The sequence below is a fragment of the Charadrius vociferus genome, unplaced genomic scaffold, assembly GCF_000708025.1.
Source record: "Charadrius vociferus isolate BGI_N301 unplaced genomic scaffold, ASM70802v2 scaffold70, whole genome shotgun sequence".
NCBI classification, from domain to species: Eukaryota; Metazoa; Chordata; class Aves; order Charadriiformes; family Charadriidae; genus Charadrius; species Charadrius vociferus.
Window position 1 is genome coordinate 834018 of NW_009646851.1, and position 21378 is coordinate 855395.

A 21378-nucleotide genomic window follows, 5' to 3' on the forward strand; every position below is an offset into this window, starting at 1 on the left:
TTTCAAATGATCTTAAGACTATATCTTAAGTTCTACTTTTATGAATAAATTTATCTATATTGATCTTATATCATAGGAGAGCCCTTAAACCCCTTGCCATTACAGTTCATTTTAAGGTTATATATTACAAATATAGACTGATTGCATAGGAAAAATGTGTTGAGATAGACTGTAACATTGAGAAATGTAAAGACCATATTGGAGTACATAATGCAATATATGTACTCAGAACTATGTAAAGATATCAACAGAGTAATATGTAGTATTCTTCTCACACATACATCTTGGATACAGGTGTTTGCATTTATGTGCCTGAAAGTTTGTGCATGTGTGCATATATATGCTCTCCCACGTGTATATTTATATGTGTAAATGGGCATATCTGTATGTGTACCAATTACATATTTGTACATTTAACGCAAAAAAATCAAAGTTTAACTAATTAATGTGTCCCATTAGAACTGTATTTCAAATTAGTTTTAGTTAAATATTTAGAGGTTAATATAACTCATGTGAGTAGGTGCTTGTATAACAGAAGTTATAATCTACAAGCAAAAAGGTGAGAGGAAAGAAGATTCTGCTCCCAGTCCCAATTATGTTCTTTGGAAATGAAATGTCCTGATGTTCTATATTCTGCAAGGACACATGATCTGTATCTATTTTCAGCAAATATCTTCTCACATGGTGACCTAAAAATAGGCCAGCCATGAACTTTAAATAATGGCTCAGGAAGGGTATTAACCTCTTTCTCAGATTCTAAGTTTGTCCCATTGCTGTGAGTATCAATATTATGAAGACCGTATCTGGTGTTAAGAGAATGACAAAGCAAGCTACATACACCTCCATTTCTGCATCTCTACAGATGTCATTGCTTCTTAATTTCTTTCAAGGTCTGTTATATATTAAGCCATCCACACATAATATTGACAGAATTTCTCTTCCTCTCAGTAGTGAATCTATTTTGTGCCAGATGCTAAAAAGCATGAACTATTTCATTTCCAGCCCATACTGATGGGAGACTTTCTACTCTTGGTGAAATGGGGATGATTATGAAAACTCCTATTTTCATAAATACTGAAGTGTTTATACAATGTGTGGCAATGAGTGGTACAATGAGTAGCTAGATTTTTGTTTTGGGGACTGTGGATGTCTGTATTAGCCACTGTACTTCCCAAATAATCTGTTACAACTCCTATAGCATAATGCTCTCATCAGGTATATTTTTCAAGCAATTCTCAGTACTACTCTTTCCTTACTTTGTCAACAGACATTGACCCATCTTCACTTCCTGTTTTTCAATTTAATACAAGAAAAAACTCCTCACTGTGAAGTAAACTTATTTTTAATACATGTAAGTGACATTCTTGAGATCACAGAAATAGAGAATAGTTTTCAGTTGCAGAGTTAACTATCGACTGCAATCCAGGCTAAAATGAAAACTATTACTTACAAAGAATGTGGCTTTTCTTCAAAATATAGATAAGCACACAGGTATTTATTTTATCTACAAATTAGTTTAGCCTTCTAGCAAGGCACCATCCATGGCTTCAAATGTACTATAGTGATCAGAGAACACAAACATGGAATGATTAGCTCATAAAACTTGCAACTGCATGAGATTTAGGGCACCTTATCAGTGTCCTCTCAAACAACCACAGAGTTTTTGCTTCTCACAAATGAGGGAAAAGAAAAATGGATTTATTCAGAAGAAAATTAACAAACATAGACTCCACAGGACAAGCCGGAAGATTAAAATCCTCTTTGGGGAACTCTTCGCCAGTCAGTGCTCGACTTCTGCCGAGGCTGGCTGAGGATCCAGTGCTACCACTGAGCAGGACTGTGTGAAGGTACCATAAAAGAGATGGAGACAACAGACAAAAACTATTGCCTTGAACTCAGCCCAGGAGCTACAAGGAAGTCTGTACCTGTACTCACAGCATCAGACTCCACATTTTACACCAGCTTTTAACTCCACTCATCTCTAACAATCCTGTATAGCTGTAGTTTAGTCTCAAGGGGAGGAAGACCCTTGTTAATCACTGAAAATATCGGACAGCAAGTTCTTTCAGTGTTAGACGCTTATCTTTAAATTAAACAAGTGTAATTTAACACCTTGTGCGTCCATATCGATGCTAAATTTCATTATCTGTCCATTTATAAGTAATTTCAAAAAATTTTTGCAATTGCCATTTCCAATTAATCTCTTATGTAAAGACTCTTCATCAAAAGAGATTAGACTTTCAAAAGATTATTTTGCAGCTGAGGGGGAGACCTCTGATTTTTCAGGTACTAAGATGTTAGAAAAAAATCATTTCACCTTTGGCTTGCCTGCAAGAAAATTTTTGGAGAAAAGATTGCAGTTGCTTATTGTGTTTGCTAGATAACAGCAACAGTCCAAAACTACAGATTAAACAAAGTTTTGTGCAGGTTTCAAAATAATGTAAATTTTTTTTTGTTCAAGTGGCGCTAGGAAAAAAAGCAAAACAGCAATCCAGCGTTGCCAAGATGTGCAGAGTTTAACCTGGATGTCTCCCACAACTTCAACAAGATTTACCTTCTTAAATCATAACTGTACCAACTGGAAATAAGGTTCATAAATGTGCATTCAGAACATATTTTGTGCTCTGTAGTTTTTTGTTCTCCTTGTCTCTGCCTTTAAGATCGCATGCTTTTAAAACACAACTCCAAATCTATGTGTGGGAAAAATCTGTGTACCCTTCTGTATGCTGTTACTACCATAATCATAGTGTGCAACCAAGTGCATAAAAATAGGCACATGCATTTGCTTCTGCATCAGACAGTTCACGGCATATTTATCTCCTCTTGCTGGTGGTGAGTCACAACTCTAATCTTTATTTGTGGTGACTTTCATGGGCACTGGCACATTTAAAGGGTGCCCATTCAACACAAACTTCTGTATTACATGACCCCCACAGCACTTTTACCATTTCCAAACAAATACGCTTCAAAAGACTTTAGCTTACTTCTGGATCCAGAATTTAAATTCCACAGTGAAAAGAATGAAAAGATGTCCCCCTTCCACCTCCAAGGATGAGATGTATAGGAAAGGGATGTGGGCACATCCATACTATGTATCCCCGTCTTGTCTTCAGCACATTTTCCACTGGGATCAGGGCTGCATCCTGCCCTCTGCTTTCTCCCTTCCCCTTCCCACACTCCCCTCATGCAAGTGTCATCACCTTTTACTGCAGAATCCCACGAGGGGAAAATGGACAGCCCTGGCAGATGCTACATTGCTCTCCTGTAGCCAGATCCCGCGCCTCCTAATCTTGAATTAAAACAGACCACGTAGTTTCCAACCCTGCATCAAGAATTTTCATTTATTTATTTTTCATTTATCTTCAGCTATTCTCTAAAGGGTTCAGGGGAAAATGTGTTAACCTCTGCTGTTTTAGTGTAATGGACGCGTAGCCACAATTCAGGATTAGGGCAACAGATCATTTAGTCTTAGCTAAATAAACCAAAACTTTCCAAATCTTACCAGAGAGGACACTAGCCAAGCCAAAGCAAGCACAATGTTAAAAGAATGTGTTTACATAAGGAGAACTAACTCAGAAGTCATCCGAAGTACTTTGTTATTATTTTTAACCTCCTAAAAATCAGCACCGTCACCTATAATTGCAATAGCATATTCAGACCTAATAGGAATGAACATGCTGTGGTAAGCATTGTCTGGTGAGTAGCAACCTTTCCTGGCTTTCAGCAGAAACTGCACGAAGGAAAAATAAAGAGCTTGACTCTTTCCACCCTCTGTGCCTAGCAGTAGCTGGGTATCAGCTAGCTGAACAACTCTTCGGTGCACTAAAAATTGAGACATGACAGGCACTTCAAAGCATGGCCTTGGACTGAGTACAGAAATGGTGCAGAATTCTCCTCTGTGGGACAGCACTTCTGTTGGATTAGCTGCTGTTCTCTCAATGCACTGGACCTGGCGTCCGCAAAAACCTTTCTGATTTTGCTCTTCAGATGCCTGAATAGCACTTCAGACAGGTGCTGGCACAGACTGGATTTACTCTTCTGTAATGGGATTTGACATCTCTCACAGCTTTTATTTTGCATCTAAATAGTCTGGTACTTTTCTCAAACAACTTACCTTTCTATGAAAGACAACTACTGCACTAAGATTTGGGAATTTGATTTGGATTAGTATATTTAAAGAGCTCATGAAAGAACTGACACGTCTGAAATATTTATTAAACAATTATGACAAAGGAATCTCATAGGTGCAGTAACAAGACTGTTCAAAATCACAACTACTGAGAACTGTTGGTGTATTATTAGCTGTACTATTGGATGCAGTTAGATCTTGGACTTGCCAAAGCATGTCTCAGCTCAGGATGGATTTGCTAACAAAGCATGTCAAACACAGAAGGGACTGTGATCAAAGTTTCTTGAATATGTGCAACAGTAATGGAAGTGGTTGGCTATTCAGAAGTTTTGTGTCAACTGCAGCATGTATGCGTGTGTATGTGCATACACTGAGGAGCAAGCATACTCCCCACAGTTCAGGAAATCAAAATTCATTGTCTTAGGGCTCTGGGACACAGATTTGACTGTGCACACAGTTTGCAACCCAGTGGAGCAAAGCATCTTAAAACACAATAATCCAATCACCTGGTGATTGTCTGCCCATTTCCAACACTAAAATGTCCCATTTGTTACTATTTTTAATTTTAAAAGACTTAATTATAGTCCTAAGAGGTTTTCAAGGCTTTGCTTAAGCCTTGTATAATTAGATTACTATTTAGGCATAACTTACAAAGATCTTTGACAAATACCAATACTTTTTCTTTTCAGCATTTGTCAAATAAATAATGCTGTTCTATATCATCATTTATTCTGTGAGACTGACATGCTGCATAATTCATTCTTGAGTTCAGTACTCCAGCGTATGAACTATGTTTTATCTGTGTCTATGTGAAAAATACCTTTAATGCACTAGATAGAGGTATTCACTCTCTCCATATAGCTATATAAAGAGATACTTAAATGAGTTTCAGTATGACTACATCTATAATTCTGATGTATTTTCCCTAGTTCCCCTCTTTAAGCTTCAAACCAAGGTTCACTGCATATAAAAAAGCATCAAGTACAGTGGACTATAATGAAAGAATTACCTCTCTCTCTTTTATGAGATAAATTTATGAATATAAGTTGTTATGGAAGCAAAATGTTTGGAATGTCCAATAATTTAATGTTGACTCTGCTACTTTATTGTTTTTTAATAAACTCATTTGATTTTCTACCATTATTTTAATGTTTAATGGCCTGTATCCAAAAATCATAATGACTAACTTATTAAAAAGGATTGAAGCATACTGTGGTCTAATTGCACCACATTTTGGCCTCATACTATTAACTCTGGAGGTGTTTCATCCTTTGTACATAGGATTATAGTATAGTCTAAATGAGAATATAACGTTCTGTGATTTCTGTGAAGGGAGAAGATAAATATTAAACAGGAGAAAAGATATTACAAAAGAAAGTAAGTTTTCATGGGGAAAAGGAGAAGGTTAACAACTGGGAAAAAAATAGTGAAGTTACTAAACTGATTTTGCAAGGACCAAATAGTTTCTCTAAAAATATACTCAATTTGTCTACATTACCAAACAGATGTTTTCCATCCTGTTTTCACTTAGACACAATTGCTATTATCAATTATAAATCCAGTAATGGAAGGTTTTCCTTATTTTCTTGTGAGAATACTTCCCTTGCAAGAACTGTCACAAAATGACACCCTTGATGAAACACTAAGAACTATGCAGGATCTTTTTCAGAATCTTGCATCTGACTCATTAGGCTGTAATAGGTACCATAATGTACTTACATTCACTGTCCCTATGGGAATAACAAAGGCCAAGAATTTCACACAGTTCTGCTCAATTTCAGAAACAGCACCGTGTAAAGATGAAGCAGCTTGTCAAAAAGAATCTAAAAGCAGCGTCTTATGGGCTGGTTGGAAATTACTGATGGACAGCAATGTTAAATGATACTCCTAGGCAAATAAATAAAATAATATATCAACTACCTCTTAGGAGTTAGCTCTTACAGTTATAATTTTAAAAAAAAAAAAAAAAAAAAAAGGTAAACTCTATGGTTGGCAGTGATTAAAAGACCAAATTACTGTTAGGAATTACTAGGAAATGAATTATTAGTCTAACACCAGTATGCTCGCTGCAGATCTGGTGCTCTCATCTCTAAAAGGCTATAGTAGAGTCAGGAAAAAATTTTGAGAATGGCAAGAAGGATGATCATGGAGGTGAGCTGGTTTCCACGCAAGAAAGAGTTAAGAAGAATAGGTCTCTTTACCTTCAAAAAAATATGTTTTAAGGATGTTATCATAGAAGTCTACAAAATCATAACTGGCATGAGAAGGGTGGGTAGGAATTGACTGTACTATTACTTTTGCTACAAGAATTAATGGCCATCAAAACCAAAACATAGTAGGCCCCAGGTTCAATCCGAAAATGAGGAGGTTGTTTCTCATGCAGCAGAGTACAGATCCGTACTCCTTGCCAAAGGATGGTCTGGTTGCAGAGAGAGTAAATGGATTCAAAAGGAGTGTAAATAAGTAATTGGAAGAGATCTGTATTAAGGATTACCCAGTAGAGAAATCACACCAGCTTCAGAGAATCCCTTGGACTGAAAATATTGGGACCCTAGGAGAGCCACTAATGGAAACACAACACTTGTCCTGTTCTCGTTCTTCCACGAGTATCCACCAACAGCCACTGCTGGCGAGGCTGGTGGCTTAGACAAACGCCAGAGCTGAGCCACTTTGACATTTCTTGCACTCTCTTCTTAGATGAAACTGCTTACGTATATGACATCTAACTTCTGCAATTCGGGTGTCCTTTTGGAAGAGATTTCTCATAGCTGTGAGGTTTTATTGTCTTTTTTTTTTTTTTTTTCTTGTTGTCTGTACCATCTCCATTTCATGACATGACAGTTATAAAGACCACTTTTGGGACTAAGGCTTTTTGATACCAAATGATGTTCAAGAATGTAGGTGGCAAGAATTCTGAGTTTCAAAATGCGAACTTTAGAAAACTTCACAAGTATCTCTGTCTGTTGAAGAACCAGAGATGATATTTGTATAAGGGGACATGTTAATCACTAACAATTGCTAATTACTACCTCAAGAAATAAGGGAGAGAGATAGTTAATTGCAAATGCTTTTAAAGGCAGAATTTGTTTCACATGTCAACTGCTGTTTGAAGATGTAGCCTTTTTTCTAAGCTAGTCAGCTAATTTTTTTTTAACAGTGAGAGGGGCGGGGAGGGGGGGGAGTGGTATGTGCAGAGAGAGCCTGATGATTAGCTCAGACTTGCTGCTGAACTTGTATGGAGCTACAGACAGGTTTGATGAATGCAACCCTATGTGGCCTGGAAGAAGCAATTTGAAGTCTTGCATCTCTACCAAAATTGTAACTACCAGGAGTCTCCTGACTATTTTCCTCTCAAGAAGGCTGGACAGTTATTATCAGATAAGTCTAACTGTGCAAAAGGGGATATGCTTTTCGGTAAGAGTGAAATTTCTGAGTTTAATGAAAAGAAACCTGTAATTCTTTCCTTTCACTAAAGAGCACCTTTCGTTATGAGCAGGTAGAAGCACACCACATATGGCAATGCATGGTTAATTCAATTTGAGTGTGTAGAGTTGAGGATAGCCAATTAACTACATTACCATGGGACTAATATAACCAAATTGTGCAACTAACTTAACTGGGGAGAAGATAAAGTTTTTAAGTCCCGTTTTCTAGTAAGTATCTACCCTAGTTCCCATTCATTGAAGGGAATCCATTAATACAAGTTTATCCTTGAATGATACAGGTCAGATACTAGTTGCTTTACTCAGCTATGAGGCAACTAGAGAGAGCCTTGTAAAATTTAAAAATGTTCAGGATTCTTTTTTTCCTTTTTTTTTCTGAAGCCCTAGTTAATTCCCCACAATAAATACGACTCTATTTCTTTTACCCAACAAAGTTAGCCACTCACACATATACATCAAACCTTTTCTCAGCTTCTCATTCTTTTAATCATCCAAACTACTGTGAATGTTCCACACATAATTTTCAGAAGCTCAGTAAAATGAACATCCATCCTTTTTTACCAAAAGAGTCTTACCTCTATTATAAGCATATACAGCTTTATAGCTAGTATTTATCATGTAAGAATTAATTTTACACCAGATTTTTACTGCTAATTCTATGTCCTTTAGCTATTTTTAGTGGTTGAATGATCATATTTATATCATGCATAATTACTTTTCTGCTAAAAAAGATTGAGCCAAAATTTTAAAATATGGGCCAAAAAAAGTTCATTACTCCTAAAGAGAGCCTTAGCTGTGGAAATTTTCAGCCCATAACGTAAAGTTGAATGTCTGAGAACAAGCAGAACTGAAAACACTGCAACTTTTTTTATAACATTTGATAATATTCATACTATAATTATGCGTACTTTGTATGGGTTTTTTTCATTCTGCTTACTGTAAGTGAGGAAATAACAGTTTCAGTTGAATGTCTTCATCAGAAGCTACTTTCATCAAGCCAAGTATGCCTTGTGGAGACTCTGAATGTTTAACTCTTACCCTATGCTAAATTCAAAGTCTAATAAAATGCAGGATTCAATAAAACCTTGAGAAACGCAGTGCATATTTATTCTTGAATGATGCAGCTAGGGTATCTGTGCTATCACCTGGACATTACAGCACTGTGCAGTTATTGGCATGTAAGATGGTATATCCCATCTAATATACAAACAACTGTGTTCTGCCTTTAAAAGGTTCTAATTTTTTCTCCATTAGTAACATCAAAAAGCCACTACCTTCATTACCAGGCTGCTACTGAACTGGTACCTAAAATAGAATTAAACCAAAATGCTATACTAAACAAACACCCAAACGGTGTTTTCAGGGCACAGTGCATGAGCTGCTGCCAGAATTTGAACAGATTCATTGGGAAACCTGTTCTGGCATTGCCACTGTCCAGTTCTTACTTTTTCTTTTTCGTTTGGTTCTTTTTCTAGAACAACTGCTACGTTGTCATCAGGGCAGTATGCAACATGACTGTAGCTGAGTAAATTATTTTTTCTTACATAATACAGAGAAAAAAGATGACATGCCAAGTACAGTATGATCATAGCAAAACAGAAGCCACTCCTTCTGTGACATTCTATTCTTACTCCACATTTTCAGTGGCTCATTAATTTTTGAAATTTTCCATGCTTGATCTCTCCCCAGAAGTGCTTTTTGTTTTTTATGCTTGACCAAATTTGCCTTGCTGCTCCTAAGCAGTAAGAAAAAAGGAAGGAAAGGGGACAGGACTAGGGGACTGAGGGAGGAAACAAGTAGGGAGAGAGAAAAGGAGGGAAAGGCAGGTAATTAGAATGCCATAACTGCAAACTGTTGTTAGTGAAAGAAGATTTTGCAATGGAAGGGTATTAGACTTCATTTGTGGAGAAGTGCTTTCTTTAACGGAAACAGATGAAACTGTTTCTGATGTCAGCGACTGATGCATCTGTACATGCTTCTGTTCTTTTAACAAAACAAAAGCTCTATACTGGCCAAGATTCATGTTTTGACTGTCACCGTACTCTAGGGATAATTCCCGCACTTTTCCTGTCCTACATGCTAGATTTTTATAGTACATTCTCCTCTTGACATTTCAAAAGCTACCGAGGGGAGCCACAGGCTAAACTGGCAGAGGCAATGCAGAAGACAGAGCCCTCCACCTGCCCTCCAGAACACTTACAAGTTCATAATACAATGAAAGGACTCAGGCTATGTCTCTGTTAGGGAATTAAATGGGCCCAAGCACTGGAATACAGTCATCTGTATTGTTAAAATGTTAGAACAATCAGGGTTTGGCCTGATTTTCACGTGAACCATCCAGCAATGACCCAGCAGTCATGGGCACTGTTCACCATTCCCAGCTGGCGGTTTGTAAGGAGGGAGGCCACTATCAGACTTTCATAACACAGACGTGGCAAAACTGTGCCAGCGGCCCTCAGAGCCCGTGAATGGGCAAGGCATTGTTTCTTATAACTATTTTAAATACAGAACTTGATTGGGTTTGGATTGTATGACACATTGTCCCTTCACAACAAAGAGCAGGATTAAATGGTACAGACAATCCATCACAGACCTATGCTCTTCTTATGCCCCAAAGCTTGTTAAGAAAACCGCAACCTTCACATATCTTTCCAAAAGTACAGATGTCATCCTGTGCTCTGTTGGGTGTTATACATACATTTTATATATATATATGTGTATATATATATATACACACAGAGACATATATTCAGCACCACTCCTCCTATTGCAGAGAATACTAAAGGGCATTACTTGGTATCACTGAAAATTATACAGGTTTCATCACATATCAGACTGCTCCTCCTTTATTCTCCCCTTTTCTTGTTTCTTTTCTCTTTTCCCTGTTTATGCTTTCTTCTCTCTGAACTTTTCAACTTCATTCTTCTCTGTTTTTTCTTCCTCATTTCAGTAGAGGGTATCAGCCAACTGATAACAGAAACATCCTTGACTAGGTCAGGCATGAGCACCACCCAACAGAATACGGTGAGATTTATATTCCCATTAAGCAGCTACCTTTGTTATAAGCAAGATGAACACTGCGTTCCTCCCACATAAGCACCGTGCCAAAGAAAATTCCAGCTGCTTCCACACACAACACAACATAGCATAGCATAGCATAGCATAGCATAATAAAGCCCCAAAACTGAAATACAGACTAGAGTTTACACAAAAAAAAAAAAATTTAATGGCTTGTACATCATATTCCAGCTTCCTCATCTCAAGTAAAGACCATCTTAACCAAGGATGCTGCTTCACAAAGTGAAACAAAGCAGCTCTCCCTTCGTGGGTGGCTTTCAGTGGTTTCATCTGCACAGATGCATGGTTAGCAAGTAGGGAGAGCGGAAAAAAACTTTCAGCCAGGAACGTTCTAGTCCAGCCCCTCTCTGTTTTAAAGAATGGCAGGAAACCATGAGTTTCTCTCAACAATTAAGGATTTTACTCTTTGACATCCTTGCGTAGCAGTGACTCTGACAGACTGGTGCAGAACAGAGCATAAATCAACTTATTTCTTTGTGTCGATCTAAAATAAAATTCACTCTCCTGGCCATTCATTCACTAGGTCAAATGAGATTAAATGTTACAGAATAGAATCAGAAAGAGTATTTCAACACAGAAACAGAAAAGCCATGGACGTTTTTCATACGATGAAGAACTACTCAAATACTTTAATCTTACCTCCCTGAGGGGATCATTGAGCTCATTCAAAATGTTTTCTTCATCAAAGATCTTGCCTTGGTAGCGGTGCTCATAGTAATCATGGATCTTTTGGCGCATTTCAGCAGGTAACTTGTGGAATGACATGTACTGTTCCACTTGTTTGTACTGTCAGGACAAGAAAAGGACAAATCAGAAAAAAACCCTCCACTTTTTTACTATCTGAATGCATCTACAAAATGAAAATTTGATCATGTATCCACTTAGGCTTCACATATTTTACAAAGATAACATTTTATTTGTACGTCAGAGAACCCTCGCTCCTTATTAGTTCCTCCTTATTAGTTCCTTTAGTATTATTCATGTGACAGCACAACTATAAACTACAGAAACTGCCTTTAGTGTTGATGCTAATATCCACATTAATATATAAGTTTTGGAAGCCAAAGCCTCACACTTGTCATATGTTCCCTAAATTCCCAACTATTTAGAAGCTGTGAAAATACAGCAACACCATTTTTAGCTCATTCCATGCAGCAGACAGGGAAACTGTACACAGTATGTATCTGCATCTCTAGTGCTGCATTCAGAGAGAGTTTAAGGTGCGAAATTTCAGAAACTGTCTATGCTGTATTAATGTGCAACATATTAATGTTGTGTATCCTTATAATGTGACTGAAGAACAAAGTCAAAATCTGTGGAGATAATGTAAAGGAAAGCATTCCTCAGAAGGAATGAAGAGAAGAAATATGTGAACTGGAAAAATAAGCATGGCATCAGAAAATAGAAAGTGGGGGAAGAGAGAGATGCCGGGACCCAGGAGACTCAGAGGACCTCACTTCTTTTACCTTATGCATTTGGTTTCCTTGTTTCTGCTAGTTCTCTGTCCCGTCTTCTGCTTTGGGTGGTTCCAGAAGCCTTTTTGGATAGCACAATTTTCAGAAAAGAAAGTCCCAAACTAACATATTCAGAGTGGTACTGTACTAAACTGCATGATACATCTGAGACCCACAAAGTGGGGAAGCTGCCTCAACCACAAATGGACAAGTACCGCCTGACCAAGACTTTTGCCCCTCAGATCCTCCATCCGTGTCTCAGCTGAAGAGGATATGGCGCCGAGACGCAGAAGGATGAAACTGCTCCCAGACTTATAGGTGAGTTAAAACTTGGCAGAAACTTAGGTAAAGAGTCTTAATTTAATTTTTTTCCTCATTTTTTCATACTTAATTAGGCAATTTTAACTGTTTTCAGTGAAAAAGCCAATGAAGTCTTAATTAGGATTAGCATCTCTGTAGAGCAATTAAATGAATTTATAATGTACATGCACTCCTGATGAACTGCAGCATATATCCTTTAACTTGCATAATTGAAGGCTGCTTCATCCTCTGGAACTGAAATTAGTTTTTGCTTTGCAAAGTGGCAAAAGATTATACAAGGCCACGTGTACAACATGTGTTCCACAAATAACAGGGAAGTAATTTTGCATGGGACTATTTAACAATGTATGATGAATATGTAAGCCTGGTTTAACCTCTGCACAGCTATTTTGCACCTCTGAAGCAAGAAATCTTCACCCCGCTCCTTTAGAAGTGAGATTTAAATTTGCATACTCATCATTGGCTTTTGTTCTCGTATCAAGAAATTTATCCACATGTTGGGGGTTCGAATCAGACTTCTGGGTCACCAGAAGACAGACGTGCTCTAGCATAAACAAAGTATTGCTTCTAAAATTACCCTGCTAATCAGTTACAGCTAATCTAGGCACGGATTTACTTAGAGGGAAGGGACATGAGACCGCCCAGTGCTCTATATATGTCACCAAGGTGGTCACGCAGTCCCAGCTGCCGTGCAGCGCTCCAGCTTTTCTGCAGCAAAGCCAAGAAGGCGCAGCACTGCGCAATGTCCCCTCCGTCTCCGCGTCCAGCCCTCCGTTGCTGTGGCCTCACGGAAGGATATGTAACGTGTGCCATGTGTCGTAGCACATGTGGACAGGGAAAGCCCCAGCAGGGGGGCTGCACCCCTCTACCCAACCTTATTTGCATACAAATGTGCTTGAGCAACACTAATACCTTGCTAATAGAAAATATACAATGCAAGAGAGCCGCAAGGGACCTTCATACCAGAATGACCTTGAAGAAGAGAACACTCATGCTAAAAGCAATTTGCTTTGCCAGCAATTTAGACTGCTCCCTTTCGTTAGTGCTGTTGCTTGAATAGGTGCTTCCTCCCACACAAGCGAGCTCTTTTCTCTACCGGGGTTTGTGCTTACACAGGAGAATTTTAGGGAAACAGAAAAAATAAAACTAGTAGGAATGTATCACCGGTGTGTCTCAAAACGTTTCCAAATTAATAACACATAGAATAATGGGGACAGCTGCATATTAGGAACATTTTCTTTAAAAAATCTACAAATAGGAAGTTAAAGTCTCCCACAATTCCCAGAAATATTTAACCATCTAAAATACTATCAAGGTCTCTTTCCATGTCATAATATCTGACCCTGTGAGTGTACATTATATTATCACGATCACCCTCTAATAAATCTTTTCCTAATCTTCCTCAGGGTGATTTTGACTCATATTCGGTATCATTCACGCTACTACTACTCCCTTCTTGACATTCTGTCACAGCATTCACATGAAGTGTTCCCTCAAAACTTCTAACGTTCTTTTCTTCAGCAACTGATATCTTTCACTAACCCAGTCCAAGCAATGATTGCTTTTTTTATTTCCCCGAAAAGCAAGTTCATTTTTTCAGCGTGCTATACGTTACTGGCAATGTTGAGGGCTTCCCGATTAGTCATCACTGTGGTGTGTCACATGCTAGTTGCAAAAAAGTGTGCTAAAATGAAGATACAAAGAGGACAAAATTAATATGGTCGTGTTTATTTTGTGTAATAAACCATTAATTTGTCCAAGTTAACTCTGAAGAATATTTTCTCCGTGGGTACCACAGATATCAATAACAGTTAGAAATTGAGACATTTTTCAGTTTTAAATAATTATATTGGTTTTCACGGTTGGGAATTTTTTACTCATGAAAAAAATGCACATAACTTAAATAGAACTGTACTATTTTCTGGGAAAAAATTACATGACAAAAAGGTTTCAAAATTCTCTTTAGCACTGTGAATACCTTGAATAAATATGTAAATTCAGTATCTTCTTCCCCTGATTTTTCTAAGTGTGATTTTACATATGGCATTGATAAAATTGTCATTGAAGTTAAATTTTGTCAAAACTTTGTATTTTAATCACATTTAAAACAGCTGTAACTGATCCATCAGACCTGACACTTGGACCTTCATGTACGAGTGGAAGCACTGTATATTTTTCCTACTAGATTGAAAATTTTGATTTGCTTGGTGGGGTTTTTTTGTTTGTTTTGGTTTGGTTTATTCAGAAAAATTCAGTTACCTTTAAAAAAAATAGGTATGGAAAAAGGCAAAGGAGAGGAGTGAGGTCCTTTTCATAATGATTTCCAATGGAAGCAGGAAAAAACCTTTAAAATTAAGGCAGTATCCCAATACAGGCAATACCCCAGTGAAACCAGTAAAACAGAAACCTGAATGTTGATCTCTCACAAGATGTTTTAGTACATCAGCTAAACCTACCAGGTCCTTTCCTCATAATATTTCATAACTAGCAAGTTGACCTTTTTAGCTGAAAAAATTCTCAGAATCCTAATAATCTTTACAACTCAATATTCAGTCCTTGATACAGTAAAACATACAAATATATGAAATACATGAACAGTATCAGTTAAAAAAAATGAAACTAATGACATTCATGTACAGTACCTGGATCTGGTCACACTCAAACTACCTGAATACCTTTCTGGAACAAGTGCCAATATCAGATTTTTCCAAAATGTCATCACTCAACAACTGCGATAACAGACTATTTTTCGAAGGACCTAGGTCCCTGTACCTTCACTTAAAAATTCAGCTTGAACGATAGGCCTTTTGTACTTCATACAATGATTTTGTCCTTGGCATAGAGTCTCACTTCTAGGAAAGTTCCCCCCTAAAAAACTATAAGCATCTGTGAAAATCTTTATGTTCAGGTTCTCTTTCCTTTTACCACAAATGTAATCTTGACCCTTAAAGTATATTCATAAAATATTTTAATTGTGTTTTTGACATACTGTATAAGATGTTAACATAAAATGAATCACATATAGACAGACTAGAAAAAAAAAAAGAGGAAATAGCATTTTACTTTATCGGAGGTCTATATCCAGTCAAAGCCACAGCCTTATGAATATAAACTTTTCAATGAGAAGTGTAAAAAAAATAAATCCCATATACTAATTACAAATGTAAAAAGAAAGCAGGGATCATTTGTAAAATCCTTCTGCTGAATTAAGCAAGTTCTGTCCCACAATTTAGATGCACTAAATTCATCAGTATTGAAAATGCTTGCCTGCCATTTATAAAAGAAGAATCTAAGCAGGATTGTAATATGCAGATCTAGCTCACTGCGAAGGAGCAGAAAGGTGAGAGGAGGCAAACAGTTCAAGATGATGCCTTTCTAAATAATGAACATCAAGTGAAGAACCATCACAGCTCTGCATGGTTTCTAAACTGCATTAGGAAAAATAGGTCCCCGAGTTATTGAATTTATTCCCCTGCTATTGCAAAACCTCACATTATATAACTCCTTATAACCAAATCAAGCCATCTCAAAACCACTTAGGCTCCACCAATCCTTTAAGAATATAGTTTCAAGAAGCTCACTGGTCTTATATATAGTTCGGAACTATATTCTTTAAATTTCAGTCTAAATGTACGCATATGCAGTGTAAATCAACTAATGCTTAGTACAAAATTATCTAGCAGCTCCAAAAGGTCCTGTCCCTTGGTATTTCTCTCTGGACTGTTTATAGATGGGAATCATGTCTCTTGCCAGCCTCGTCCAAATAATCTATTCCACTTTTTGTTCAGAAGACAGCACACTGGCCCTCTTCTTTTTCATCCATTCCAGTTTGAGTTCATCTTTCTCAAATTGCAATTACTAGAACTGTACATAATATTTTAAAGGAAGTCTCACCAACTCATACTTCATACTATCCTTTCTTTCCCATCTAGTGGAAAACCAAGATGCATTGAAATGGTTGTTTGCAGTCATTCTATGAGCAGCTTCATCACGCAGATTCCTCATTTTCTCCTTGCCACTTGCAATTGCTATGCTCCTCATTTTCCAGTTTATAGCAGCAGTTTGCACTCGTACCTGAGTCTTTGGATTTTGAATTTCTGAGTTTCATCCTGTTCCTATTACTTCACCTCTCAAAACTCAAATCATTCTTTCTTAGCATCTGAAGCTTTATACCATCCTAAGCTTCATACCATCACTGAATTCATCAGCACGCTCCTGAAGGTATTATTTAAGCCTAGTGACAATATCATGCCTTTTTCTACTAGGCTTGCTCCAGCTGGATGTCTGGAAAACTCACAGTGGGCCCACAACGAAAGTGGGGGAAGGACTGGCAGTAGTGCATGTGAAACAAAGAAAACTGCTGAACAAAGAACACCAGCTTTGCTTGTGCGAGCAGGATGAGGTCTACATACACTAATCACTTCTGTGTAGACGACACATTATGGTCTACATAGCAAGTGTCACATAGAAGAGATCCCAGAAACTTCTTATATATCCTAATACTTACACGATTTTCATCTGTGTAATTGTTCATCTACTCCGATGTTCAAAAAATCAAGCAAATCACAAGGCAGCAAACTTGGCTATCACCGGAAGTGGACTTCGAATAGAAACTTTTAGAATTATAAAATTAAGACTACTCTCTTTCTGTGCTAAACGGTCTTGAAAAATGTGAACTGACAACGAAGATTGGAAAGTCATTAGTGCAATACCTTAGTTCAGCTTTCTAAAAGTCAAGTGTCTAATTTAAACCAGTTATCCTGACTCTCTCTCTCATAACAAGAGAGAGATAACAAGGGGCAATTAATCTCCTTGTAAAATCCATGTCTTGTATAGATGAAATAAACTCGCCTTTGTCATCCTTATCTCTCTCTCCACTGATCCTAGGGGAGGTCTAAATGACGAGCACTGACCCACCGGCTAAATATCAACTGTAACCATGTATTTTAAAATAGTAATTTATTTAAAAATTCTAAAATACGCACTTTTCTATTGTGATACACATACATATAGCATCTGATCCAACAGGAAAATACTAAAGGATTACTTTCATTTGCCGTTATAACTGTGCTTCTAAAATTTTAACAAATGAAACAAGCTGAAGGAACCGAGGAGCTTTGCCTCTCCTCTTGTCCTTCACTTTGCTGGGCACAAGATTTTATTTTCTACCTACGGGTTTTTTTTTTTTTTTTTTCCAGTGAAGAAAAGGGTGAAAAATTTTCTGAAATAGCTCAGGGGGAGAGGGGAAGGGAGAGGGAATTGTTTCAAAGCATCTAAACACTTAATGTTGTCTCAGGTTGACATTAATTTTCTTATACATGGCATGTTAGGTCCCACACTTCTCTGCAGGAGGTGCCAGACAGATAACCTTTCAAGAAAAGAGGGGAGGTTCAACAGGTACCCCAAGATACAGACCAGGAGGGAAGGCATTTGCAATGGTTGTTTAAGCAAACACAGTTTAATATTTAAGCTATTCAAAATGAAACATAAAATGTTTTAAGCTAAAAGTAAATTACACGTTTTGTTCCTTTTTTTGTTTTTGGATGGAAAATGTATATAATTTTCTTGGAGTGTGGAAAGGTTAATGGTTTTGGTGGAAAATTCCACTCTGTGGAAAGCATGTTGGGTATTAAAAATATCTGCCCCGCCCCCAAGCAGCACTAATACATAGCTCTGGGGACAAAAGCTGTGTGGACATGTATAGAACTGAACGGTGATCACACATTGCAACTGGGGAGAGGCTTTGCCATGTTAACTACATGAGACATTTTATTGCCTCTTTCTCAAAGTTATTCAAATGTATAAGTGGACTTGGAAAGCAAATGATCATAGATTTACATAAACTATTAAATATGCAGGAAACTTTGATTCCTAGTTAAAAATTAAACATATCAAAATAACATTCCAGTATACAATTCATGGAAATATCTTTAATGTCTACTATGCTTAACTTTGGTATTCAACTGAATGTTGACTTATCACTCAAATTACATTGATGAAGGAATTTAAAAAACCCAAACTGAAGTTTCATCTAACCAAAAATTCACGTGCAATTAATTTTTAAGCAACTTATCTATATTTCATTTGTTGAGATTTCATTCTGCAGCAGAAGGGTAATTGCACGTGCAATGAATGAGTACTGAAAGAATATAAAGCGGAACAGTTTTTCTGCTTAGGTAAAAGGCGTAATATCACTTTTTAAAACAGTCTCTCAGCAAAATGTACTTTTTAAGATTAAAGGGAAAAGATTTGCAAAATTCTGTGCAAAGACCGCATAATGAAAATACATAACTTCTTTTTAAATATACTGTTTTGAATGCAATTGTGCATTTTAAAGCAGCCACTTTGATAAAACACTTTATAAGCTGTTTCAATTAAGTCCCATATATTCTATTATGCAATGCTACTAAAATGGTGTGTACAAACTACGACATTCCCCCCGCAAAAAAGAAAATGTAGTTTCATATGGCACATTTCCGCCTTTTTATTATAGCTATCTCTCTCTCATAGGAAATAATAAATTAATTCGCTTTTTTCACTCAGTCATTTGAGTAATTAGATTGTTTACACGCTTTTAAAATGATCTCTTAACCCAGTATGCAATAGTTCCAACTCACTAGCTGAGCTGTGTGGTTGTATGTCTACATATCACGTGATATTGCTTCTGTTTGCTGAATGAATAATCTGATCTGTATAAATAAAAATAATGTCTGAAAAAACCCCTGAGGCTTGATTCTCCCAGGAAGAATTTGAATAACATGAGACAATCATAGATAGCAGACTACACTTTTTTTGTCTTTTTGCAAGAACTTCCAGTCTAACTTCGTAAGTGAGTTCTATGTTAAAATAATTATAAAATACATTAAGTTACAGATTAATGGGAATGAGAAGAATTGTATAGCTTATATTTGTTAATGGCTATTTAACAGATTTTCCATTCAATTTTCTCTTGTCACATTTATTCCAATTTTCCTCTTCTTTACCTCCTTAACATTTCACCAGCTACAAGCATTACTCCTGACACACCGTGGTGTAAATGAGATAAAACCCCTGCTGAAAAAAGACGGGGACCCCCTATTTTTGGCCCAGCCATTGTTTGACTGCGGGAGCCTGGGCCGGGCACGTAGATACTGCAGGACACTCTTACACATATCTTTTCCATCTCAGACTGCAAACCCTGCTGTTTAATGAAACTGTCAGGCAGGTGATGAAAGGTCTCCGAAGTTATTATCTCTTCTCTGCAGTCGTTGTCAGTCATACAACCCATTCACAACCTGTTTGTCTGCCTGGATTCACGGTTACGGAACCGAACACTCATACACCGGGTGCGCTGCTCTGCATTAGCTGCGCTGGCGCCTCCAGCCTGGACCTTCAGCTACCGGCAACTAGGACTGAGTGGAGAACATCATCACCGATCAGCTCTTTTATACGGCAAGTGAATCCTACCTCGCTAATGAGTATTCCTCATTACTGCAAGGCCCTCCCATTATGCAAACACAGTATAGGTCTAAGCTGCGACGTACTGCCCTTGGTTGAGGGCCTGAATGGGTTTTAGGTTACTCGAGGACAGGAAGGAGAGAAAGGTCAAAAACACCTTCCCAAGCTACACAGAATTCTCAATAAATATTCCTAAAGTGTTTAAACTCAACTTCTATTCAGTCTCACCCAACATTTAAAAGCATTATCTTCAGTAGCGGCTACTATGTATTTGTGATTTGCAGTGGTCATTCTCTTTGATATGACAACAGTTTTTTCATCTGTACAGGAGTGAACTCATTGATTCTGTCTTAATATTAAAAACAGTCTCTTTAGGCTTCTGCTTCATGCTCACTAGAGGGCTGCAGACAGTTTCCATGCACTTGGCCAATGGGGACTCCCATCCTCTAACTGAAATTCAACCAGGAATCAAGAAACATTGCTGTGCCCTTTGCAAGGGTTATTGTGTGTCTAGTGTTCATACAGTTCATCCTTTCAAAATCCTTTTCATCCCAGCTTTGACTGGGATTATTAATAAAAGAAAGAAAGGGTTTGCATGTTGAAACATCTTCATGTTCCAAATGGGTACAAGACTCAAATCCCTGTCCCCTTCTTGTATATGTTCCCCCAACCACATTGGAAAAAGGAATGACTTCCATTTCACAAACACCTTTTATTTGTGATTAGTCCTCTGCCTACAAGGGCAGGTTATTCCATGAGCCATCTGAACTTTTGATCTGACTGTCGAGGCACCAAAGGACAATGTCTAACTGAATATTTGGTCAAACTTGAAGTTAGCACTAACCTTAACATTTACTCAGCATGATTTTCTATGATGATAACCATATATACCAAAAATGAGTAAGCACATACTGTTCTCAAGTGACCAGAGATCTGGTTGTGTTCAGAAAAGACACCAAACAATGAACCTGCCAATCAAACATTTGGTTATCATATTTCGGGAGCGGCAAAGTAATAAGCTCACCTGTCCACCCCACAGTCACTGAATGTCTGAATTCACTATGAATCCAGAGATATTTCTACAATCTGATTTCTTCACTGCTGCTCTGCTTAGCATACAGATATTTTCACAGAAAGAAAAAAACAATTTAAAATAAACCATAGTTCAAAATAAAAAGTAAGTTTCCTGAGGTTCACTTTTATAGTTCTTTATCATGAGACGGAACTGAAGTGATTTGTTTAGCCTAAAAGCTATCATCTGTTTACTATCTATTTTTCACTAATTACTCCCCAAAGAGTACTGTTGCTTGCAAGAATGCTTTAAGCTGTCATTTTACTTACACGTGGTAATTAAACATTTCCTTTCAATTGCCACAAAATACACAATCTTATTATTGTTTTTTTCAATTAGTGTAATTGAGAAATTAATTAAGTTATAGAGAATTTTCTGAATAGGATTTGTTTTCTTAGTCTGTCCTTTATCTTGTGCAAATTTGCTTTTTACTGTTTTAAAAAG

General features: G+C 37.3%; 1 protein-coding gene across 1 annotated transcript in view; it reads right to left on the reverse strand.

The window, feature by feature from the left end:
* HCN1 (hyperpolarization activated cyclic nucleotide-gated potassium channel 1) overlaps positions 1-21378 on the reverse strand; it is a 197094-nt gene that overhangs the window by 41013 nt on the left and 134703 nt on the right. The window contains exon 5 of the mRNA XM_009894211.1: positions 11290-11436. Within this exon, the coding sequence (XP_009892513.1) occupies positions 11290-11436 (147 nt within the window). The remainder of the gene's footprint in view (positions 1-11289; positions 11437-21378) is intronic.